At 42.7% G+C, this 26,714-nt stretch overlaps 2 protein-coding genes across 3 annotated transcripts; both read right to left on the reverse strand.

Annotated features, from left to right (window-relative positions):
- Positions 1–605: 605 nt before the first annotated feature.
- Positions 606–13,135, reverse strand: LOC115370465 (P2Y purinoceptor 14-like). Its single transcript, XM_030067491.1, has 4 exons — positions 12,951–13,135; positions 11,393–11,528; positions 8,271–8,533; positions 606–1,329 (listed from the first exon to the last, which is right to left on the reverse strand). The coding sequence occupies exons 1-4, from the start codon at positions 12,983–12,985 to the stop codon at positions 606–608; spliced, it is 1,158 nt and encodes a 385-aa protein (XP_029923351.1). The 5' UTR covers positions 12,986–13,135.
- A 5,774-nt stretch (positions 13,136–18,909) lies between these two features.
- On the reverse strand, positions 18,910–26,304 carry LOC115370382 (P2Y purinoceptor 14). 2 transcript variants are annotated; one of them, XM_030067382.1, is made up of 2 exons: positions 26,240–26,304; positions 18,910–19,995 (listed from the first exon to the last, which is right to left on the reverse strand). In XM_030067382.1, the coding sequence occupies exons 1-2, from the start codon at positions 26,244–26,246 to the stop codon at positions 19,001–19,003; spliced, it is 1,002 nt and encodes a 333-aa protein (XP_029923242.1). In that variant the 5' UTR covers positions 26,247–26,304; the 3' UTR covers positions 18,910–19,000. The 2 variants fall into 2 exon arrangements, with proteins under 2 accessions (XP_029923242.1, XP_029923243.1); XM_030067383.1 differs by lacking the exon at positions 26,240–26,304 and adding an exon at positions 25,573–25,749.
- Positions 26,305–26,714: the final 410 nt, after the last annotated feature.

Consider the following 26,714-nt stretch of genomic DNA (forward strand, 5'->3'; position numbering starts at 1 on the left):
CTATAAGGCCGAGTGATGAAAAAAACACAGCTGCAGTGCATGCCTCACATCAAATTGTTGCACCACACCTCATTATTAATAAAATGACACCATAAAATGTAAATATATACAGAATACATAGATATACATGTTCTTCACACACAAACTGCTCAGATATACCTGTGCCTAAAAAGCTATATGATGGTGTGCAGCTCTATCTGTTCAACATTTGCAGTGGTGGAGGCAGTACTACAGTCTGCTCCTCCAGTACAGGTCCTGTTGCTTTGGTGATATTTTACTGCAGTAGAAGTACAACTTCTTAAGTGAAAATCTACTGAAGAAAAAGTAAAAAGTACCTCAATTAAAATGCATCTGGAGTAAGAGTTCCTGGACAGGAAAATGACAACTGCACCGGCTGGGAGTTAGTAAGACACTTGCGTCACGCTTGGTGCTGCTTTGTGCCGGATGTAAGACGGCATTTAGTTTACTGACCTTAGTGCAGTAAACTAAATGCTGTCTTACATCTGAGTAATGAAGTCCTTCAAACAGTTTTGTCTCAGTGCCATTTGGGGCAACAAGCTGCTCAATCAACAGAGGTCCTGACTGACTGTGACTGCTGGCCAAATCTACAGCACACCGGTCCGTCTCACTGTCATGCTGAACGACGGTTTCTTATCAATCTTTGCGATGCTCAGATGGCCCTCGCTCGTCCTCCTCTCCACGTATGGCACCTGGGTTGGCACCTGCGTGGTGCTGAACACTCTCCTGAGGCGCATCTGGGCCCTGAAGGCCTTGCAGAAGATGAAGTAGATGAGCGGGTCAAGGCAGACGTTGAGAACCGACAGCGTAACAGTGAGCTCCTTCAGGTAGAAGAACACCCCGCTCCACATGCACTTTTTCTGTAGAAAGGTATAGGGGATGCGGACCAGGTGGTACGGGATGAAGCAAATGCAGAACACGCTCACCAGCACCAGCATGTTCCTGCGGGACTTGGCAAGCTTCCTGGAGCCCTGAGAAGCTGCGCTGGCTCCTGGCTGCCTCTGCTGCACCAGCGTCAGCCTGCGGGAGGTGCTGTAGTAGAAGTAGACCAGGGAGACGAGCACGAAGAAGAAGACAGTGGCGGAGCAGCAGTGGATGATCTTGTAGAGCAGCTTGGCTGGCGAGCTGTGGAGGACGCTGCAGCTGTTGCTGGCGGGGACAGAGGGCAGAGACGGCTGGGTGAGGAGCGACATGATGACGTAGACACCCGTCAAGGTGAGGAGGGACACCCAGGTCACCACGGAGATGATGTAGGCGGCTCGCACCTTCTGCAGGATGTGGGTTCCCAAAGGATGGACAATCTTCAGATACCTGCGGAGAGGAAAAGCAGTTCAGTTCAGTTTGTTAGCAGGTAAGAAAAAAGTTAAGCATATATAGGTGTTCATAGCATCGACTATTACTGTCCTGTCAAGTTCCACCATAGGCGGAAATCCCGGGGGGGTCGTGGGGGACAAGACCCCTCCATCCACAAAGTTGTCCCCCCCCCCAGAAAAAACACTCTTAACACTAATAAATAATTTTGAATAATACAGTAATATTCAATGAAAGCAAAATGCAAGCGGTGCTAATTATAAATGTAAAATTTGTTTTTAAGTGTTAAAAATTTATGGCTCAAGTGAAAGCCAGTGAGTCATTTATCACACCACTTGTTCACCAAGCACAAGGTTGTGATATGAAAAGCGATATTTTTCCCCTGCTTGGTCCAAACCCTGCCTCTTTCAGCTCACTGTTTAAGCTAATAGCTAATGATTGTTTCCAAGCTCAAGCAAGTGCAGGACAAGGATACAAGGATACAAGGAAGTTTATTTGTTATTATACAACAGGTTGAATAATGAAATTAAGTGTGGTTCCCTCTTGATTGATTAATTGATTGATTGTGTAGAAAATAGAATTATTAAGCCTGGAGGAGTTTAGATGGTGCATTTAGTAGTCTCACAGCCTGAGGGAAGAAGCTGCTCTGTAGTCTGGTTGTACGGCAGCGGATACTTCTGTATCTTTTGCCTGATGGCAGCAGGGTGAACAGGCTGTGGCTGGGGTGGGTGTTGTCTTTTAGGATCCTTTTGGCTCTGCGCAGGCACCTCACCTCCCCGATATCACTGATGCTTGGTAGATGGGTGCCAATGATGTTTTGGGCAGTTTTAATCACTCGTTGCAGAGTCTTCCTGTCCTGGGCCGTGCACATCCCATGCCAGTTTGTGATGTTTCCAGTCAGGATGCTTTCAATCGCTCCTTTGTAGAAGCTGACAAGAACTTGGCATGGGAATTTTGCTTTCTTAAGTTTCCTTAAGAAATACAGCCGTGAGGGAGAGAGAAGACAGACTACAGGAGGAGCAAATACTGAGCTTTTTATTCTTTCAAAAAGTCTGTCAGGATATTAATGTCAGAAATAGTTCACATTTTACTGATATTTTGAGTTTGTTTCTAGATAGATATCTATTTTTTGTGTGTTTTAAGTTGTATTATTTTGTGGCATTTTCATTTCATATTCTTATTTGATCTAAAAGGGACAGTGTGCAGCTCAAACATATACTGTATGCCACTATTTGATGCCATATCTTGCTTTGTTTTTTGTTGGCATGACAATAAACATGTTTTTTGAAGAACAGAAAACAATAAACATGTTTTTTGAAGAACAGAAAACAATAAACATGTTTTTTGAAGAACAGAAATTTTGCTGTTTACCATTATTGTTTACCATTATTGTTTTGATGTCCTTCTTTGCTTTGCATTTTTGTCTCTGCCTACTTTACTGTTTCTTTGTTTCCATCTTTTCTCCATATATCTTATTGAGATTTGATTTTTGCTGCCTCTCTTGTTTGTTGTTCATTTGTCTGGTTTTATAATGCAGTGTTTCCACTTGTTTTAAATTGCCTGTTTTTGTTTTATTCCCAGAGCAATACCACCAGAAATCGTGTGGGCAGTGTTGAGTTTATAGTCCAGATTGTCGCCAAATCATCAGAGTCACAAAAAAGATCTGCAAAGGCATTTAAAAATCGGGTGTGGTGCTGCAACTTGTCAAAAGTTGGAGCGGACATCCTGAAATAGTGGAAATGCCCCTCATCATCCATCTCCCGCACTGGCAGCACCAAACACCGGAACTCCCCACTGAAGGGACTGCTGAGGTTTAGCGGCCTTATGTTACGACGACGCACAATAAAAGGACTTCTTCCACAGTCACCATGTTTTATTACAGTTTTTCTCCATTGGTTTGGCTCATTTCTTGAAACTGAAATGACATTCTCAAAATAACATGGACAAAACTCCAAACCTCTTGGCAATTGTTCAAAACATACTGGAACTTCTCATTCATTTCATGAAATTGCAAATGTCTTAGTACATGTCTCAATATCTCAGTACATCTTTGCAAATGATTTAGTACGGTTAGCCTACAGTTAGCGCAATTTCCCAGTGAATAGATCTTGTTGATCTAAACTGACCGTTGGATTCTCAGTCTAATGGTTGTTCTCTCCAAAACATGTCAGCATCGTTTCATTGTATAAGTCATCACATGCACAATAGTCTGTTCAATTGTCAAAATTAGTCAAGAACATAATACCATGAATAATACCATATATGAATCTCTTGGAACATTTGATAAATTGTTTACAGTTTTTTTCAATCATTTTTTTCCAGTATAATGAAACTGGGATCCACTTTGTCGTCATCTTCACCTCCAAACCACAGCAGAGGTTTTCTTTTGCAAATGTGTTCATACCTTTTCATTGGATTCACACATTTTTCAGGCTCTTTTGCACAACACTTCTCACATGTGTCATTTACATGGCCCTGACTCCACTGACTTCACTGTGGTAGTCAAAAGCAAAACGTCTGCTCACAGCTGATAGAAATGACCTGCATCACTGTGAAATCACTAGTGCACCTGCATCACTACCCTTTCCACAAATCACCAATCACCAATCAATCAGTATGCACCTACAAAAAAGGTGCTTATAAATTGTATTCTGTATTTTTTTTTTCAACTTCTTTGAGTTTTTCTGCGTAATATTATATGTGAATTACAGTATTTCAGTTTTTGCCATCAATACAGTAAAATTTCACCTCAAAGTCTTTGAGTTCGGATGCAGTTCTTTACTGTAAGTTCACATTTGAATGTGCAGCAGACAGGAGAACCTTGTTCAAACTGACAGCTGTATTTTGTATTCTGTTGTCAGCTGTGTTACAGTACAGTAGAGCTGACTGAAGGAATCTACTCATTTGGGCTGAAGTTGAGTTGTTTGAGGGAAATATTGGCTTTTGCTACTTGCTTTACAATATGTAACTATGTAAATTGCCAAAAAAAAAAAAAAAAAATATGACTGCAATACACACAGGAAACAGTAAAGTGGAACCTGCTCAGACTGAAAAGGGTATGTTGCATTTTGGTGTTGAGTATGAAGTGAGTGAGTGGCTGGATTTACTCACCTGACTGCAAGTTGTATTGGGTGGTGACAAAATGTGCTTTTTTTTGTTTGAAATGTTTTGTTATGGTAAGAGCCTTTTGCAAACAAAATGTGTTATTTTGGGAAGAGCCCCTCTCATTAGGCCAATGGATTTACTGTTTTGATACCAGGGTTTCTGAGTTGACAGAGGAGGTAAAGCGACTGAAAAAAAAACTGTAATGGTAGCAGTATGAGTGCAATGTGTGATGTCAAACCTTGGAGGCTACTCTTACCGTAAAATCCTATTTTTTTTTTTTTTTTTTTCAGTTTTATACACAATTGTATTCTGTTAGCTAGACAAAAATAATTAGTACAGTAACCACTGTCAGTGAAGGACTGGGCTAAGACTGAGAGGTGGACATGAGTGATATTTCAATGGTCCTCTGCCATAGTGACAAAACATCTAAACATTTTGACTTGCAGTGCTTACACAATGCCAAAGGGACGATGCATTTTGGGGGCACTGACTACTGATATGAGAAGGAAACTTCATTTTGACACATGAGTGAACTGTTTTGGGAGAGATATGCGCTTTTGCAGGTGAACCATGGTGTTGTGCTGAACCATCCAGGTTATTTTGGCAAAAGCACCAAGCGTGTTGAGAACGTCCGGTCTGTTTCAAGAAATGAGCCAAAGCAGTTGAGAAGGATCTTTCTCATTTTGGGGGCACTGACTATTTATATGGGAAAGGAATTTAGTTCTGAAGCATGAGTGAACAATTTTGGGAGAGATATGAGCTTTTGCAAGTGATCTATGGTGTTGTGCTGAACTGTAAGACTGTTTTGCCAAATGATCTTGAAGTTTTGAGAATGTAATTTCAGTTTCAAGAAATGAGCCAAACCAATGGAGAAAAACTGTAATGCCAGTTTATTGGCGCTGGGCACTGCCATCTAGAGGAAGTGTTGTGTTAACACGCACCCGAACACAAAAGACGTACAGAGGTATGAAGGGTATACACGTATAGGACGGATGAAAAAAGGGTATGAATGGGCCTATAAACGACCATGTGAGACGATATTGAGAAGACGACTATTTCAAATCAGTTTGTCAGTCGATGGGGTATTTTGTCATCCATGTTGTCGTGTTTGCTAATCTACTCCCTGGCTCTGGGTCTGTGCTGGTGTCCTGCACGTGTTGTCACTCTAACTGAAAGGTTATCTTTGCCTGCGGTGAGTGAGAGCCACACTCCTGTTGAAGCTCACGTTGAATTTTTAGACCCTGTCTGTGAGAATCACGCACAAAGAGGAAGTTCAGACCGCTGTCTGGGCTGAAAGCAGACCTGGTCAAACTGATGTAATTTTACAGCAAAGAAGAGAGCACCGAACACTTCCTAGCTCTGTCTGCAGGCTGATAAAGGAGGATGATAATCAGACATTTCTGTCAGCCAGTGTTTTGTGCCTTGCCGCGGTGCTATGATGACTCAAAAGGGCACAGCACTGATACCATCAGATTTTAGACCGCAGTATGCTGAGCAAAGCACCGCTGTGTGAGAAAACACTGTCACCGATAGTTTCCTGAAGAACTCTGTCTCTTTTGAGGAGAGTTGAGTTTCTTTAGTCAAAACTGTTAAACTTCATGGATCAAATACTATATCAAACAGCATAAATCATGCTCAAAGTAAAGGAAAAAAAAAAATCAACTACCAGGAAATATTCAGGGCATTTTCAGTCAGAGAGAGGGAAATTTAGAACTTAAGGGGGTTGTTTTATTTTAAGAACGTGAAAGTGAGAACTACCAGGAAAAGCTTGTGTGTGTCTGTTTATGGTGTAAACATTTGGAACATGATGAAATGAAACCATGTTCAAACATAGAGCAGTTTAAGTATAAAAGAGAGTGTATAAATATGACTGACGGTTGACATAGTTTCTTTTTTGTTTTTCCTCTTTTTTATGTATTTATTTTTTCTTTCTTCTCTTGATTATTATCATTTTTATTATATTATTAGTATTTGGTTTGTTTATGTTGTGATTATTATAATAATAATCATAATAATTTAATAATAATAATAATAATAATAATTATTATTATTATTATTATTATGTGTCCTATTTACAAAAGGAGAAGGACGCACTGCGCGGCTCTTGGCACAGGTGCTCTTGAGTGGGGCAGGTAGACGTCTGTTTAGGAACAAAATCCTGGAAGTCTAATCCTGGAAACGCGATTACGATTACATTGCATGTTGTTGGCTGAGAACATGCTCTGTTTGACGGGCTGGAGACGCTTGTGTCCTGCATCACATGATGCAGGACACAAGTGGAGTGTAACCAGCTGTCAAAATAAGTGTCAAACCTGGAGCTGAGAAGAACTAAGAGGTCTCTGAAAATCACATTGCTCAGAAACTTTTGAAAGTGCACAACATAATCTTCAAAGTGTTCAGTGTGCTGTTATGAGGAAGTGGCTCCAACCACTGCCGAGCAGCGTTGTGGTAAAAATGAAGAAATCATCAACACATTAAAGTGCCTGGGTGTTTCTTTAGAGACAGGCGTCAGTTCTGCAGAAGACAAGCGTGATGAGTTGATATTGATCAGTCTGTGACCTATAATTAGATTGATATTTGTTGATCCATAAAAGAACATTTTTCTGTACGTTCCTACAGAGAATGGTTTCTCCTACATCCCTGATAGAAATAAAAAAAAATCAATACCTATATAAATAAAGGCAGGTAAAGTTGGAATGTAATATAAAGACTTCACAATGCCAAACGTATGGGTATTGTTTAAAATACTGAACCACTTTTTTGAGTGTTACTGATGGTGAAGTGGACCAGAACAAAAGAGTGTTTGAATGTCTCATTGATCGAGGCCGAGGTGAGGCTGTAACGTGAGGAGCTACACTCTGAAGTGTGACCTCAGCACTAACCAGGACAGCCCGGTCTCTCTCCCAAGACGTCCAGTACCGCAGTTTGGTCGCAGCCCTTTTGTGTCTGACGCCGAGGCGTATGACTGCGTTCAGAGTCTGACGTCGATGTCAGAGGCAGCCATGAGAAGCCAAAGGCAGTGTGATGGTGGGAAGGTAAACCACAGGACCTTCATGCCCAGGTGTCTGACCTGTTTCAACCAGACCTTACATGTTTGACTGAGACCGAGCCCTGTTTCCGTTTTGTTGTGTAAACCTAACCTTTCCCTAATCGTAACCAAGTGGTTTTGTTGCCTAACCCTGATCGTGTGACCAGTTCTGGGGGGCAACAAGCTACATGTAATTAAATTATAAGATAAATATAATTGTAATCAGTTACAGTTACTAGAAAAAATGTAATTTAATTCAAGTTCTGTTGAAGAACTTTTAATAAAAGTTTGACAGTCAGTGTTGAGTTCTGCGGTGAGGTCCTGCTTTAAACCTGTTTCTGTCCAGTTTAAAACTTTTGTTGGAAAATTTATCAAAAAGTAATCACAGGTAATATGTTACATTACTTTGATGAAGTCATTTAAATATTTACATTATTAAATTTTTAACAACTGGTAATCTGGAATCTGTTAAATTTCAAAAGTCACACATGACACTGACACGTGATAAAAGTGAGAGAGCCTGATGTGTTTCATCCTGATGCTGAAGGCTGCCTGGGCGTCAGTGTTGTGACCGAGCCCAGCTGGGAATGAGAATGTTTTGACTTGGAAAAGCCCATGATAAATGATGGTCGTTAAAATCAAAATGATCAGTTATATCTGCAATAATATTATCCACTCCTCTCATGAAACACGAGAAGGATCTGTTACAGATCATTTGCGATTCATTTTATATTAACTTTGCTGAGCCCACTGAGATAGACACAAGTGTCCTTTAATGTGGTTGCAGCTGTGGGGTTTCATCACCCACCTGTTAGCGGCGATGAACCCCATGAACAGGATGCTGGCGTACATGTTGAGGTAGAAGGCCGAGGCGCCAAAGTGGCAGTAGGCCTGCCGGACCAGGGCGGAGTCGCTGATGTAGTTGGCGATGCGAAGGGGCAGACAGAGGCTGAGGAGGAAGTCTGCAGCCGCCAGATTCTTCAGGTAGATGGTCACGCTGCTGGAGAGCTGCTGCTGCTGAGCACGGCAGAAATAAACCTTCAGCGTGAAGCTGTTGAGGACCAAACCCACCTGAGGAGGGAACAGCATGTGGAAGCTATTTTAATCAAAAGGCAGCAAGCAGCAACAAATTATAAGCTAAATAATCAAGACTGTTATGTGATTTAACTAAAAATAAGGGTTGTATGCATGACATAAATTGTTTATAAGAGATAAAGTTAAGATCAGGCCTGAATAAAATGGTGTCAGGGCTACTCTGAACTTGTGCAGAGCTCGTCTGAGCTGGTTTGAACCGGTCAGAACTAGTCTGGGAAGACATGGCGGCATCCAGGGGAAAGTCCTGATGATGACATTGTTTTAGGCCCAGAAAATAGCCCAAAAAGGATAGACAGAGGGTTGTTCTTCTGTTCCGTTGTCAAAACTGGGAGGGCCCTTTAAATAATATAGAAAACGTTGTACGAGTAGATTCGAGTGAGTTCTCTCTAAGGAATGCTCCTGGTGGACTCCTGTTGAAGATCTTTAACAGAAAATAAAACCTGCATACTCAGGACCCTGCCTGACTCTTGTGCATACGTATTGAAGCCTGATTGAAGACTTTGGCTCTTATTTTTCTGAGGTTTTTGGTACCTGTTGTTATCAAGTTTTTCTAGGCCCAATTTGACCATGTTGTGGACACATTTGCCACATCAAGCACAGCGATGCATCACAGTGTTTGAAATCTGAACTGCCTACTGAAACATCACTCATTTGCTGTGGGCACCGTGTTGATGACCAGCTGAACAGTATTATTTATATTTTGGTATGGTATGTGCATTGGTATTAGTGCATTGTCACACGTCACCCGTCCCTAAGAGAGCGCCCCCATACAGTGACGTCATGCAAAACCTATAAAGAAGAGATGCACAAGGAGGTCTAGCAGGTTTTGAGGTGCTGGCACATTAAAATACAGCTACACAACACAAGACACGCTGATAACTAACACTGAGCCAGCAGAGGCACAACGTCTTGTCAGGTCATTTTCAGTCATCTCTCCAAACTATGTGCCTCAGGTTTTTTGGACACACATTGTGCTATGCCTCTGTTCTCCCAGCAGGATGTCCTGAACCTTCATCCTCGTCTTCACATCGGACCCCTCATCCTCCAAAAGGGAGACACAGACACATTGCAGACTTCTGCTGCCCCTTTTTTTCATTTTCAACATCTTTAGCTCCTTTGTTACTTCAGATTAGCTATGATGAGATGCCTTGCAAGTTTTCCTGCAGGTTTTGGGTGGGTCATGGGATTACGGCTGCATCAGTGCATTATTTCCTCAGTAAAAGAGACAGAATTGGTTAAATTGTGCAGTGCAGGCACAGTTTCATACCCATCAAAAGCGATGATGCCTGCAGAATGGGAGCTGCCAGGTATCTGACAACATCGACACATTTTGAAAACCAAGATGTGCTGCTTAAAAACAACATGGCTCATACTCCAGAAACTAAAGAGGCATTCCGTAAAAACCATGATGAATCATTTTATATTGATGGCAGTTTTGTAGCCTGTCAGGATCTGATGGCGATTGCCTGGAAAAATTGTCACGTGGTAACAAAGGATTCCTAAGAAATATAAAATCTGTGACGTCCAATGAATGATCACAAGTTGTATGCTAGATAAATAAATTTACAGCTAAATATAGAGCAAATATAGAATTCACCCTCATGATGAATATTACTGCATTGTGAGTCTTTTAGTATTTTTTTGAGAACTTTGTTTCTGTAAAACAGTTTCATTCCATGTCTCAGAACTCAGTTTCCCATCATGCTTCAGGACTTTGCACATGGCTGCACCCACACCTGCACATCACTTCAAGCATTAATAATCTCTGGGCGCTCTTGCAGAAAGAACGAGCACAGTTCCCCAAACTAAACACAGACCTGTGTGTGTGTTTATGACAGCCTGAGTTTGTTATTTTAGTTCCTTTGCACTCTCTGTTCAGTTCATATTCTGTTCACAACAGTCGTGGCTATTTATGTTTAATTTGAACACATTTTGCAGAAGTGACAGTTATTCTTTATTCCTCTGGCCAGTACCATACAGCTCAGTGTAATCCATATTGAGAAATATGTGTTAAATGCTTACCGAATTTTCCTTTCAAATGTGCATTGTATATATTGAGTATATTTTACAATGGTAAACGAGTCTAATCATTGGTTTATTGTATTCACTTCCTTTATAAAACCACACACACATTTACGTGCACCAGATGTACCTCATCACCAGTAAAATAAACTTGGAGGAATCTGATTGCTGTGACGGTGTATTAGTGCCGCTGTAGGGAGACAGAAAAATGATGGAGCTGGGAGAGGGCGTAATATTCTGAAAAAAAGAAACGAAAAATCTCTGCGATTAAAGTTGGACATTTACATTTGAAGTTTAAAAAAAAAACTCACAAAAAAATTCAGAGATTATAAAGTCACAAATGTGTGAGAAAAAACTCAGAAATTATTAGATTAAAGTCTTAAATTTATGGAAAAAATACTAAGAAAACAACTTGAAAATTTGGAGGATATAAAGCCACTCAGTTGAGAAGAACCTGTGAAAACTAGTGTGGGATCCAGTCAGAAGGAAATCCTGCTGGTTTGAGTCCAGAATCCCAATCTCCTCCTCAGCATCTGGACTCTGAAGAGACGTTGCTGTGACTTGGGCCGATTCAGAAGAAAACTCTAATTTTTTTCCCTGCAGTGACACTAATATGATTTTTGGACATTCAGTTTATGAAAAAACCTGGCTGTTGCTCCATGGTGGTGATTATTTCTAACAGTTCAACCTCTTATGCAGTTTCACTTCACAGAACATGAGGTGGACCGCGGGACATCCAGCACCTCTGCGTCTGGGTCCTAACGGGAGCTAAAGTGACTGTGATGTGGGAGCCTGCAGGTGCTGACACAGTACCAGAAACAGCAGACTGCAGACCAGCATGAAGACCAGCTGGGCCGAGGTGTCCACGTGGCCGCAGGGCAGGTCTGAGGTCCGGTTGAGAGACGAGTTCAGTGCCGCTGCTGCCAGGCCGCTCATGTTTCTGGATGATCTGAAAGAGGAGAGGCCAGGCGCAAGAAAATTTACATTTTCAGCTCAACACTGAAAACAGGAAGGCCTCTCCCTTCCAGCTGTGCTGTCTGATGCACTGCAGTTCAATTTACTAGTAAAAAGACCATTTAGGTAAAATTCATTCATTCATTCATTCATCTTCTAAACCGCTTATCCTCACTAGGGTCGCGGGGGGGTGCTGGAGCCAATCCCAGCGCTCATAGGGCGAAGGCAGTGAAACACCCTGGACAGGTCGCCAGTCCATCGCAGCATTTAGGTAAAATGTGATTTTTATTTTTCAGTCAGCACAACTCAGGAAAATCTGACTGAGCCCAGGGAGCAGTTTCAGTCCCCTTTCAAACTACATGGAGCTGGTTAGAGGATTTGAACCTGTCACCTGCAGGTGTAAAGCTCCACCTTTAATTCCTGAGAGAGGCAGAAGAGAGCCCAGTCTCCTAAGAATAAAGTTCTCATACAACTAAACTGCATCTCAGTTATGTTTCCAGGGGAACATTTTTTGTAATTGGATTAATGTTTGATTGTAATCCCTGAGTCTGAAACGGGTCCGACAGCCACTTTCACCCAGGTGACCTGAGATCGAGTCCAGCACAAAGCGACAGCTGTGTGTCTGTTGCAAACATTATGCTGCTGTATCCAAGTGGTTTTACACCTGAACAGAACAAAACTGGCTGAAATGATATCTAAGAGATGTTGATAGGAAACATATTTGTGAATCCCAGTGCTCTTGGTTTGAATCTGAGCCTGGGCTGTCTACTGCGTATCGTCCCCTCTCTCCCCTGCCGCTCCTGTCTCTCTCTCTCTACTGTCACTTTCAAAGCAGAAATGCCAAAAAATAATCTTTAAAAAAGACTGTATTTGTGATACAATTGAAATGTATGGAGGCCCTGAAGGGTCATGATCATGGTCGACTCTCCTTCTGTTCCCTCTGAGCCGTCTGAACTGTTTCCTCTCAGCTGATCCCAGCACAGCGGTACGGTGTCCCCGTCTGGATCAGTTGACTGAATCTGACTCTGAGCCGGGTGTTAACTCTGCTGACAGGCTGCGGCCCAGCAGACATGGTGAGGTGGTGAGTGAAAGGAAACTGAAACACATCCTCAGATCAAGAGGCCGCTGCGCTGAGAGCAGCTGAGAGGAAACAGACACACAGCTCAGAGGGAACGCGATGTGAGTCAAAAAGGTAAAATTTACTGCAAGAGAACGCAAAATACTGCACAGGAATGCAGAAGTTATTGCACAGTAACACAAAAAAAATCTTGTTGTGACCCCTCAGGGGCTCAGTAGCAACAAATGAAACCTGCGACAAAATACATTTACCCCTAAATGTAATCAAGACTTCAGATTAGCTGTATGGGAATGGGACCACACTCTCAGCTGACTAAAGTAAAAAAATGAAGTGTGTCACCTGGGTTTGGCTGAGGGCCGTCGTTCATTCCTCATCAGAGTCACTTCGCTGATTCCCTGGTGCGACAGTCACATTGTCACCACAAAAATTTCATATAGCCAGTCATTTTGGAGAAAAATTTACATCTTTATCAGCAGGAACTACTCTGATGATACAGTAGCTCACTGTGTATACACGCAGTCTACAGCAACTTCCTGCTAAATGTCCATAAAGTGCACTGCAGGGTCCGGCTGCCGCTGGTCAGTGTGTGACGTAGTTTACATCACATTCAGCTGTGTTTTTCTGTGCCCGCTTTGTGAACTTACTTTACAGGAAAATTTATAACTAATAACATACTTTTTTTTTTTTTTTTTTAATCATTTATAGTTATCATAGATGAAGGTACAAAGGAGTTCCTGTCATGACAATTGTAGTTCCTGCTTTTTCCCCCCCCACAACTCAAACCACATGAAACGAAAACCGACGTGTCCTGTGAAAAAACACATATCTCCAGAATGTCAGCTTTTCAGAAGCCAAGAAAGTTTTGTTTTTAATCCATTTTGAAAGGTTTCTTACCTCCAGTGGTTTCCTAACCCATCAGGGAGCATGTAAATCCTCAGATTAAACCAAAACATGGAAATCAGCTCTTCTGGAGATACATGGTTTTCACCAGAGATGAAATGCAAAACATAAGCCTTAAGAAACTTCACAGTGAAGTTGTCAGTGTTCATTTAACCCTGTAAGGTCTGTTCACATGAGCCTCATCAGACTCAAATCAGCGCATAAATAAAAAGCTTCAGCGTGTCAGCGGTCAGTCAGAGCCTGTGAACTGGTTTACCTGCACTCACCTGTGCGTCCTGCTCTTCAGTGAGCACGTCCGCCGTAGGGCAAGTTCTCTATATGCTGCACTACTTCCTTCTGTACAGCTGTCACACAAGGAAGGACTGCAGAGGGGTGTGTGTGTATGTGTGTGTGTGTGTGTGTGTGTGTGTGTGTGAGAGAGAGAGAGAGAGAGAGAGAGAGAAGGGGTTGGGGGGGCTCTGCAAAAAAAGTGGCCTCTGCAAAAAAATCTTGTCATTCTTCAAAGATCTGCCAGTGGGATGAGATAATCCCACGTTTCCAGTGCAGCTTCATTTGTTTCCAGAATTTTCTTGAATCAAGTGTCATTTTCTTGATCCTAGTGGCTGACCTGCCTCATTCTGCCTTGTTTCAACACATTTATACTTGTTCCCAGAAAAAGAAAATCAAATGAAACTGCGTTGGAAACCAGTGGGATTATGTCATCCTGTTGGCAGATTCTTTTTTCTTTACCTTGTTTGAAGGAAAAAGGCTTAAACACTGCAGAAGAGACTGAATGACTTGGTGGTAACCTTGAGATTTTTTGCAGTGACAGACGGGGGCAGAAGTGGTGCGAACACACACTGCTGTGGTTTTAACTTTGTCACTGCTGATCATTTGCAAGTCAAAGCAACCACACCGCGAGGGAGTCACTTTTCTGCGAAATCATGTTAGTGGCCTCATTTTACGATCATCACGAGTATGCCGTTTATTTTTACTTTTGTCCACATGAACTTTGAACTGTAGAGCTGAAGCACAGAGCTCAGTGAACATTTCACTAGATTCCCCTTCTTGTTCTCCAAAATTTAAGCGCTTAATTTTGTTGTGATTGTTATTGTTCCCATGAAATTACCTCACATGACCTCGGCTTCCTGTAAAATAGAGCATCTTAAACAGTGACATCATCCTGCTCTAGTGGTTGGAAATTTAAATTTTAACCAATAGTGTGATGTAACCCGATTTCAAAATTAGTCACGGTTTTAAATCTCCAGTGGTCTGATCCAGGCACCGCAGCACGACATATCTCCTCAAGTCGGCTGTCAAAGTTTCCGGCCCGACTGATAGGCTTTGTCACTGCAGCCACTAACCGAAATTATCATTTTAATCTGTACCAGCCAAGCAACCAAAGCCAGCTCCCAAACCAACGAGTCACATGTTTACGTTGAAAAGTCTCCAGTGGCTCTGCAGTTCTGCTGTTGCTCAGTTCAGCTGTGATTTCTAAGTTTTGTAACCAGCCGAGCCGATCAGCAGCGTCGCAGGGTGGGATAAACATTGATGTCATTAAGTTGTGGCAGGGACTGAGAGACTGAGAGCCAGGTTAGCTACCATGGAAAATTTATGACAAAATATCTCCTTGATTAGAAGATTTATGTGAAATAGATGTCATGTCTTCTGTCCCAGCGCTCGGCTTGGCTCTGAAAACCCCGACAAGCCCAGTATCTTGGCAACTCCATTTAAGCTCTGTGGGCTAAATGCTATAAAATGATCAGTGTGTTTGATTCCACATATTGATCAGTAGCTGGACTGCGTCTTCTACTTTCTGTTTGAACACGGCCACATTCACCGGTTGGCCTTCAGTGGGTGGACTTGACCGAGCTATGTAGTGCAAGGCATTATGGTTATTTGAGTATTTTTGGTTCTGTGTCCCCCAAAACCTGGAGGTATGACCAAAACCTTATAAACTAATAAAGTGTGTTTTTTTTCCCACTTTCAGAAATTAAAGTTCTAAAGCCTGGAAAATTAAATATGTTATGAGGCTTCATTTTCACTTCATTATTACTATACAGGAAAATATTAAAAGTGACATTACAGAGTTTAAAATGTGCTACATATAAACTGGCCTGAGTCAGTTAAAACTGTTTTAGAGCAGGTTCGTGTTCTGCTGCACATAAAAGACAGAATCACATTACAGGATAAATTAAATAGGGGTCTTATAAGCTCTGTTGAATGCAGAGGTTATGAAGCCACGAGGTTACACTACACTCTTAAGGTTAAACTGATGAATGAAAAATTCAAAACAGTAAAACTGCAGCAGGTGGATTTGCATGAGGGCCGATGGGAAAAGCCCCAACAGGAAGTTTCTGAAAAACAAACCCAACAGCACTCAGTCGCACTCCTGTGAGCCCCAAGAGGAAGGAAGTTCAGGAGCAGGGGCTGGTCCAGGTCTCCACCCGGACCATCCCCGACCTGGCCCGTCCCCACCTGGACAGTCCCTGACCTGGACCGTCCCCAACCTGGACCGTCCCCGACCAGGACTGTCCCCACCTGGACCGTCCCCGACCTGGCCCGTCCCCGACCTGGCCCGTCCCCGACCTGGCCCGTCCCCGACCTGGACCATCCCCACCTGGACCGTCCCCGACCTGGACCGTCCTCACCTGGACCGTCTCCACCTGGACTGCCCCCGAGTTGGACTGTCCCCACTTGGACTGTCCCCACCTGGACCGTCCCTGACCTGGCCCGTCCTCACCTGGACCGTCCCCAACCTGGACCGTCCTCACCTGGACCGTCCCCACCTGGACTGCCCCCGATTTGGACTGTCCCCACCTGGCCCGTTCCTGACCTGCAGCACAGCTGGAGACACAGAGGCTCCAGCACCAGGAGTAGTAGTACCAGCAGTAGTAATAGTAGCAGTAGCCCGTCTGACTGACTGTCTCTCAGAGGCTGCACAGAGCTGGAGTGAAGATCCTGGTATCGGAGGAAACTTTAACCTAAGGAATGGATTGATGTCATGCATGTCATGCTAGGTTGTTAGCAAGCAGATAAATATCACTGCAAAGTTCAGCTAAATTTTGGTGAGGGTAAAAACTGTCACGTCTGTTTCCAGCACAGTTTCTTGACCTCTGACCCCCAGATGTCTGACTGAAAATGGGTTCTCTGGGCAGCCACGGCTCTCCCCTTTGCAGACATGCCCACCTTCTGCTAATCCCATGCAGTTTGGGCCACAAACCCTGCAGTCCACATGTGTTCTTGTGGCCTGTTGTAAAATGGTGTGTTTGTGCAGACTGGGCCTAAACAGTCTTGGAGTTGCATCAGTTGGCTTTGACTGGAAAGCTGAGACTCTTGTGGATTCAATGAGCCACATTTGATTCATGTGTGATGATGTTTGCCCCCATAGCAGCCATTTCACTGCAGGCAGAGCATTTTGTCAAACTGGACGTCACTGTATATAATGACCTCTAGTGACCTCTAGGGGAATCACAGCCTCATTAAACTTTACAGACACAAACTAGAGAGTGAGGTCGTTCAGAGGAACTCTGCTTCTCCAGCTAGACTGACAATAAGGGCCAGTTTCTGACACATTTACACAACAGAACGCTCAGCATACAGTAACTGAAAAAATAATACAGTTACTGCAGAAATCAACAAGTAGTAGTTATAGTAGTAATAGTAGAGTGTGTGGCAGTCATAGTGGTAGTGTTTGGAGTAGTGGTAGTACCAGTAGAAATAGCAGTAGTAGTAGTAGTATAGTACTGAACTGATGATGATGATATTTCCTAATTCTACAGTAAACATCATCACTTATCATGGTCATATTGTAATAAACCTCTGAAATTCCTTCACAATTAAACTAATAGTAGCAAACATGAAGAGGCACAGCAGACAGAGAGAAACACTGCCCCCTTGTGGAATAAAACACAAACACCATGCAGGTGGTTTCTTGTTTTATTTAAAAATTATATTCTCCAAAGCAACAACAACAAATAACCTTGTTGCCCATGTCTGCTCTTACTGACCCTTATCACTGCTAATATATGTTATCAGAGTAAAAAAAAGTAAACCATGATTTAATGGCTAAAACAAGGAAGCGTTGAGGTTCTAAATAATTAATTATTCCACCAAACAAACAAACAAACAAAAAAAATTCAGTTAACCAACCACAATTCAAACATCTTTTTCATTTATTTATTTATATATTTATTTTGTCAAATTTGGCAGGGAAAATAGCAAAAGAAACTGGTGAATTGCAGTTTTTTTTAAACATCTTTATAAATATTTAGAATTTTTTTTATTTTACACAAACACAAAGTTACATTCGCAAGATCATGAATATGTGTATAAAGTACTTCTGATTATGTACAAAAAAAAAAAAAAAAAGATGAATTCACCACAGAACATAAGTCCAGCTCAGCAGGTTGAAGGTGCACGTCAAGTGACATACCTTTCAATTAGTGCTGAAACAATTTACCTTTTAAATGAGTCATCATCAACAGAATCAGTTATATTTTTGATTAAAGCTTCCCTTTAATGCTTCAGCATGGGGAAAAAATGCCAAAGTCTGACAGAAACTGATCAAAGTCTCATCTTCAGATTTCTTAATTAGCCTGAGTCAAAACACCAAAAAAAGAAAAAAAAAAAAAAAAAAAATCTAAACAAAACCCAAAGTATTAATTTCATGATAATATGAACGGAGGAAAAAACAGAAAAAAAAGAAAAATGACCACAAAAATGTAAAAATGTATAACAACCAAAAAACTTTATATTGCAAAAAAAATACATATATTAAAAAAAAAAAAAAATCCCCAATACCAATAACTAAAGTTTGTTTTCTTCAAAAGGGGAAATAAGATGTTTGAATCTACAAAAAAATATCAAAACAATTTAAAAATAAATACCATGAAACTATATTTATAATCATTATATGTTTAAATTATTTACCAGAAATTTAAATTGCCACAAAATTATATATATTAAACAACGTCCTCTCAAAAACTGAAAAATAAAAAAAACTGAAGTGAATCTTTTGGATCTACATCAAATGATTCATGGTGACAGACGGGGACCCCCACGTGATTTTTTGCACGGGGCCCGTGTTGTTTCATGACTAAAACCATTCATCACTTATCAAAATTACAGTTTATTAATTTTCTGTGGATCCACTAATTGATTAATCGACTCATTGTTTTGACACTGAGAGAAATAACTGGTTTGATTTTTATTACTGATCAAAATGCCAAACATCAGACTTGTTTTCTCTGTTTTCTGCAGTTCTCTGTGCCATTATCTGCATCATTTGCTACAATATTTCATTTTTCAGCATCAGAGACACAGATACACAGAAAAAACATATTTAGATATTTTGATCGATGATCAAAAGGAAATGGCAGTATAGGAAGTATTGATATCGATCTGCCCATCCCTTCCTTTCATTCCCTCTCCTAAATTCTCCTCTTTCATTGCCTTCTTTTATTGGTCCTCCTCCTCTCTCACCCTGTCTTTTAGCTCCTCCTCTCCTCCTACATGTTGCTGAGGCTCTGTGCGGTGCTGAGCGAGGGCCTCCTCTCTCCCCTCGCCAGTTTCCTCAGCAGCGACTCCCTGAAGGTGCGGCACATCAGGAAGTAGATGACCGGGTCCAGGCAGACGTTGACCGCCGACAGGAAGAGCGTCACCTCCTTCAGCTGGAACAGCAGGAAGCGGCTCGCCGGGCTGAACCCCGACTCCGGCATCTGGCTGAGTGTGTATGGCACACGGCAGACGTGGTACGGCACGAAACACACAAAGAACACTACCAGGATGCTGAAGATGCTGCGGTTAGACTTGCGGCAGACGTCGCTGCCGTCCTGCCGCACCCGCCGGTACGACTGGTATACCCGGTGGGCGATTGAGGTGTAGCAGAAGGCGAGGACGAGCAGCGTCACCCAGAACAACACGACGCTGCAAAGGCTGGACCACCGGTGCCACTGGACACCCAGCGGCGTCTTCAGCTGAATGCAGTGCCGCGCGTTCTCCTCATTGGCTGGCCGGCTGGTCAGCAAGACGTTGGGCAGGACAGAGAGCAACAGGAGGCTCCAGGTGAGCAGGGCCAGCAGGCGCGCGAAGCCGACGCTCTGCAGGAGATTCAGTGGCGAGGAGTGTCGTACAATTTTGACGTAGCGCTCCATGCTGATGAGCCCCATGAAGAGGATTCCCACGTACATGGAGGAGTAGAAGAGCACGGCGGTGTAGCGGCAGACGACCAAGTAGAGGCGCCAGCCACCCAGTTCAAAGTCGGCAGCAATCTTGAACGGGAAGGAAGTGAGCATGAGGAGGTCTGCCACCACCATGTTCTTCAGGTAGACCACCAGGGCGGAGTCGCTCGGCACCTGGAAGAAGATCCAGGCGGCCAGGCCGTTGAGGGACACGCCAACCGTGAAGATCAGCATGTAGAGCGCCGGCAGGACCTGGCGGGTGAAGATGGAGCTTAAATCTGATTGGTTGGTGGGGAGGTGGGTGGAGTTGAAGTTATCCATCCCTGGAAAACACAAAGAAAAGCACATCACAGCTTACACACTGGAGCGCCCTCGGGTTCAAGCACTAATTAGGTTCTGCGCCCATAATCGTGACAAACAGTTCACAACTTACAAGCCCTCTGTCTGGTCCCGAAACTCAGGAAACCACTTGGTGGGAAGTGAAAACAGACTTGAGAAACGAAAACAGATGCGAGAGGCGTCTGTTTTACTAAAATAAAGCCAGACAGGTAGCATGTAGGGTTCAAATCGCGTTTTCACTCATTCATTTGTTCATTGATTCAGAGTTGACTCAGAAGGCAGAATGGAAGCAAACACCTTGTTCAGAGCTTGTCGCCGGGCAAGACAGATTTGTTTGGTTCTCCTCACTCTCTCATTGGCTGTCGCCCACCGCTCCGTGGGCTTGTTGTAGATCAGTCACTCTCAACCTTTTTGGTGTCAACGACCTCAAACTGAAACACATCATATTTTATATGACGTGTCCCCAACTGACAAGATTTAGTTAATCCATAACCTTCTGTGCTGTAGATTAGCAGATCATCAGTGAAGAGTGAAATCTGTGAACTCAATCGTTATTCTAATGCATTCTCTCACCGGGCTAACTTCTAGTCCAGTGGTTCTCAAATGGGAGTAGGCCTATGCGTGAGTAAGATTTTTTTTTTTTTTTTGTCAGAGCTGATTTACATTTTGCTGAGCTGCAAACGGGATTTTGGATGACACAACTGGAAAACCTCAAACAGGACCAATCACTGAATGGAATTTCTTATTTGAGAATATTTAGAAATGTCGTACAGTTACACCTCTTGCTTGTGTGAAGTGGCTGTTTGCACAGGGTTTTGTTAGGCAGTCAATAAAACCGTCTTTCCACTGTCGTACTGCTGCGAGCGAGGGTTATCTACCAGCCAGACGGTGATACTGGCCCTCGGCCTCAAACTGCAAAAACAAAAACCATCTGTGTTTCCACTGTGGTGCCGATCGCCCTGCAGTCTCGTCCCGTCCATGCAGCCAGCAGGAAGTAGGAAGTGAGGGGTTAAAGTCTGCAGACCCAGCACCAACTAACTCCTGCAGAACTACATACCACGGCATTTTTTATTCCTTTGGATGCCACTTTGTGTGTTGTGAGCTCTACCTGCCTTGTACTGACACCTCAGTTTGTTCAGTTTTTGGCAGACCTGTCCCGTTGTGTGCTGGATCCCCACTGCTGCCAGCTCTCTCACTGTATATCACATAACGTCCTCATTTCCTCAAACAGCATGGATTTGGCGTTGGATATTCTCCTCTGTCCAGACAGCGAGCAGAGCCCTGATGTCCTCGTTTGACCAGGACTGCTGCTTGTCCTCCATTTTTCTTTTCTCTGTTTTGTTTCTGCTACAAAGCGAGCTGCTGTGCTGACATCTGGACTTATCAGCTGCACCGTTACCCCGCCCACCAACAGGTAAGCCCCACCCACGAGCCTTAGCTCCGCCTCATCGCTCAGTTAGCCCTGTCAGGCCCATAAGGATTCTCTGGGCCCTCAGCAGCTGGACACTGGCCACCAGAGCGATTCTCCTGCTGGAATAAAAAACTGGGAGAGGAAGACTGGTTCTTAGCTTTAAGAAATTTGATAACTTGCTTTTACACTTAACATTGAAAGGAGTAAATTTCATTAATTCTCAGCACTTAAGACTAAAATGGCACTTTGAGGAGCTTGATATGAGCCCAGGTCCAAAACTGTATTGTCACTGAGCCTGGTATTAATGGGAGCTCAGTTTACCCAGTATTAATATTATCAGACAAAATGACTACAGATGACCAGGCGTCCCCAGGTGAAATTAGTCCTGTGTGAGTACAGTCAGGCTCGTGCTCACTTCAGGTCAAAACGGTTAAAAAAAAGCCTGTTTCCTTTTGTCCTGCTGAGCTCAAAATCCCCTTTACTCATAAAAAACACATACACAAAAACCTTTCACATTCATGAACTGAACACAATACACTGTTTACACCCGGTCACGTGCATGGCTCAAATCAAAAGCGCGTGGAGCTCCCGGCGCTCTGTCCTGCTGTTCAGACACTTCCTGCTACAGCCAGGTCACCCCGGCCGAGGGAGCGGGCCGGCCGGACAGTATATTAATAAATCCCTTCATCCAGTGGCAGGAAAACAGGACATCCACAGACAAACTGAAGAACACGCAGGAACACAAGAGGGACCCGGGCCCCTAATTATCCTCCAACTATCTCTAAGCAATGCACTTGGTGCTCTGTTGTAAAATATTCAACACTTTCTTGAATTTTAATAAACAAGTCAGTAGTGCTGTGAAGGACGGGTTTTATCATCTTGGAGCCACAGCCAAACTAAAGCTATTTTTATCTCACAAGGACCTGGAAACGCTTCTCCGTGCTTGTATCACCTCTTTTATTCCACTCTGTCTCATCCACAGCTGGTTCAAAATGCAGCTGCAAGACCTTTAACTTGCACAAAGAGAAGTCGTCACATCACTCCGGTCCATACTCATCTACAGCAGTGAAATACAGAATTGATTGTAAAATTTTGTTATTGATTTACATGGATTAGCTCCACAGTACATCATTGATCTTCTAATCCATTCTAATCCCATAATCTGCCCCCCCAGGTCACTGAGGTCACCACAGCTCCTCGCAGTCACACCTCAAAACCAAAGATGACCGGACGTTTTCTGGCTTTTTCTGTCAAGTCCTGTTCCACCACTCACTCTTTCAAATCAAATTTCTTTCCTGCCCAGTGTTTTTTTTTTTTCATTCCATTCTTAATTTATGTCCAACAACCTCTTATTATTGAGTTTTAATCTGTTGTCGGTTTTATTCAGTGTTTTTCTGGTTTCTTCTTAATTTCTTCTTTTAAAACTTGATTTTACCTTTTGTTTTTCTCTTCAACATGTTTTCCATTGTAGTCTTGGCTTTTATGTGTTACTCAATTAATCTTGTACATTCATACTGTAAACCCGTCTGCCACGGCCGTATCACACTTTGGCTCGGCTCCTGTTGATTTTAAATGTACTGTAGAAATAAAAGTGACTGGACTGGACTTGACTCTCCCCTCCCTCAGGACCCACAGCTGACGTGCCCTTGAGCTCGACACTTGAACCCCTGACCAGCCGCTCGGGGGCCAGCGGTGCAGACTGAGGGCAGCTCCCGGGAAAGACTGTGTGTATCTGTGTGTGAAGTGTGAAGCAAAGAATAATTGCTCAGCCAAACTACCCAGGCAAAATAAAGGTTAATAGGTAAATAAAAACAGTAATGCCTCATATGACCACATCTCTTTTTTTTTCTGTAGACCAGAGCCACTCAACTCACACATTTGTCTTTGTAATGAGGCTTTATGCAATGCATCCATCCTATAATATCTAATAATCGATATAAGAATTATACAAAGTAATATCCTTCTGTATGTACTATAAAATCCCTCTCTATGTGCTACAATACCCCCTTTATGTACTAAAAAATTCCTCTCTATGTATTATAATATTTCTATGTGCTATAATACCCCCTATGTGTACTATAATACCTCTATGTCCTGTAAAATCCCTCTACAAGATGCTTGTGGAAGAATGGAGCTCCAACCAACACCAAACTAACCCTCAGTGCTCCCTCAGGACGTCCCAGACCCTCCTGCCGGCACGTCTTATGTTTGTTCCTCAGCCTGAACTTTCCCCTTCAAATGAGGCAAAGCTGCATATAAAAATGTGAAAAACGACTTCAGTTTACGGCCTCTGTGAATCACTCGGCTCATGTGGAGACTGTAAGTCACAATCTCTATTTTTAATCGGCGCACAGGATCTGATGTCAGTCTCACTGGGCTATTTCGGGGTGAAGCTTTTCGTCGTAGAGGTTTGGCATCTGTGTGAAAAGCGTGGTGTTTAGAGTAAATGTGGCGTCAGACGAGTTATTTATCTAGATCATAAAGGATCATCAGGATGTTCACTGGTTTGAAAGTGGTTTGCAGTTCATCCATGTGGCTGCATGACACACAAACAACATGAAAGTATAAGCAGCAATTCTCAAACTTTTTGAGTTTTCACTTTGTGAGGTAAAATAAAAATACCAAAATATCTCTATGTGCTATAATGTCCTTCTCTGTGTACAACAATATCTCTAGGTCCTATAATATGCTCTGTATGTACTATAATATTTCTATGTACTATAACATCCCTCTATGTACTTTAATATCTGTATGTGCTATAATATCACTCTTTATGTACTACAGTATCTCCATCTACTGTAATAGACTGTAGTTAAGCTTTCAAAGCAGTTTTTGTCCTCATCACTGCTGTCCAACCAAACCTTGTTACCACACACCAACTTTTCCAGGTAAAAAAACAACAATATCTAGTCCTGTTCCTACGTTGATGACTGTGCATTTTTTCAGTTTATATAATTAGTTTTGTAAAAGTTTCAAAGCCCCTGAGCGTTGTAGAACATGCAAATATTGAGATTCCGTTAAGACATGAAAATCAACAAAACTGGAGCTACAAGGCTGTCACTGGGCAGCGATGATATTTGTATTTATTTGCAAACCACTTTTGTACATTCAATATCAGCAAATCAAGCAGACAAAAAAACACGGGCGTGCTGGACGTGACATCATTTACATTTCCAGTGATTCTGATGTTCCCACATCATGCCAGCTCTTCACGTCATCAGATCTTATCGTTTTATGTGTTTTTGTTTTGGAGAGCGATCCTTGTTGCTGTGCCGCCAGCCGCTCTCTGCTTTAAAGATTTTGTTCTCGTTAGATCGCTGAGAAAGCTGCTGTTGTTTTTGTTATGTAAATAACATAACATGTAAATGCAAAGCATCACGGTCAGAGGTGCATGACAGCAGGGCACACACCGCACGGCATGATTCAAAAATATCTGACCTTTATTACTGAAAACAGACAGCGCTGATGCAGCGTCCCACCTGTCTCTATGCTGGGACCCACCTGCGGGTCCCCAGCCAGAGTTTGAACATCACTGAGCTAAAGGAATCCAACAGCTGGAACTACAGACACAAACCAGCAGCATTCACTATCATTTAGTGAAATAGGATTTTAAAGGAATTAATTATCACAATCAAGTAAATGCAAACCATGCAAGAATACATGACTCAAAAGGCAGTGAACCTGACCAGCTGACGAAATCTGTTCTTCTTCTGTTGCTTTTATTGCCTTTGCTGTTAATTTCTACTGTTTTTTTTTTTTTTTTTTTTTTACCTTGTAGTGCGGAAAATGTATTTTTTTAAGTCTGTTATACAAATGCATTTATTTCATTTCTATAATCAAGAAAATGGGTTTTATTCCTGTTCCTCTGTGATTTAATCAAATCTGATCAAAATCTGACTATGACTCAAATTATGATATTGCTCATTTTGCTGTATCTCGAGTATCTCGAGTTAGTTTCAACAACAATCAACATTAAATAAAATAATAAAACCTTTTCAGCCCGGTCAGTGTGACACAACATCACTGCTGCTGTTGCTAGAGGAAGTTAATGTCGCAATCCAGGATCTCAGATTAAGGCATGCAGGGTGCAGCTGCAGGGACCGACTCTGCGAGCACGGCTGAGAAAAACAGGAGAAATGGACGTACTCACCAAAGAAACACACAGCTGGGCCCACGTCCAGTCAGGTTCCCATGCAGACGCCGTGTGTGTGCGTGTGTGTGTGTGTGTGTGTGTTAACTTCAGTGTGAATGTGAAGTTAAAGTGTGTGTGAATGAGCTGTGTGATGCAGAGCTCAGTCTCAGCAGTTTGAAGGAACTTTACCTCAGAGGAGAGTTTTCTGCTGCTGTGGACCAAACACACTTCCCTCTCTCTCTCTCTCTCTCTCTCTCTCTCTCTCTCTGTCTCTCTGTCTCTCTCTCTCTCTGTCTCTCTCTGTCTCTCTCTCTCTCTCTCTCTCTTTCTCTCTCTCTCTCTCTCTCTCTCTCTCTCAAGTGTCCACTCTGTAAAAAATGGTTCCACACAGTGCTGAAAGATGGTGCATTTGTTTTTGTATGCCATGTTCCACATCAGTGCTGAATATTAACTGAAGAACCACACTGGGTTCTTGATGATTTGATGAAAGGGATTAAAAAAAATAGGTACAAACACAACGCATGAAACAATGTCAAAGGTTTTCTCAGCCAAGTTCCTGCTCATGTGGGAAAGTCATTCGTTTGAAAATCAACTTGTGGTGGAAGAAAAGAGAACTGGTGTGTAGAAAGATTTGAAAGGAGGAAACTTTTGTGTAAAAGTGATGAGGGATGTAACTTCAACTCACGGAGCATGGTCCCTATGTTTTGTTCAGAACGGTGCTGAAGGTTCTCTGCGCTGTGAGGAACCGGATCAGAGAGGTTCTGTTGGGCCATTTAGATCCCTGTCAGAACAACTGGAATGATGCAAATCATTTTAACATTTGTAAGAACCATACATGGCTCGTGTTAGCTTAGCATAAAGACTAGCAGTCTTGCTCCGTGAAAAAATAAACCTTACAGCAGCTCATGTGGATTTAAAATCCACGTCTTCATATTTAAAAAAAGAAAAAAGAAAGACTGGAGTGGCATTTTGCCCAAAAGGTTGGACTGTTCCTTTAACGCAGACCTTCAGTTTGACCTGCTGTGATCCACATGCAGCAGCAGCTGTGTTGACCTCTGACCTCCACCTGCATGGTCCGGTTTTGGTGCTCGGACAGAGCCAGTAAAGCACCAGCTGATCTGGCGTCCATGTTGTTCCTACTTTGGTGCACAGAGGTTGTA

The sequence above is a fragment of the Myripristis murdjan genome, chromosome 13, assembly GCF_902150065.1.
Source record: "Myripristis murdjan chromosome 13, fMyrMur1.1, whole genome shotgun sequence".
In the NCBI taxonomy this organism is placed as follows: Eukaryota; Metazoa; Chordata; class Actinopteri; order Holocentriformes; family Holocentridae; genus Myripristis; species Myripristis murdjan.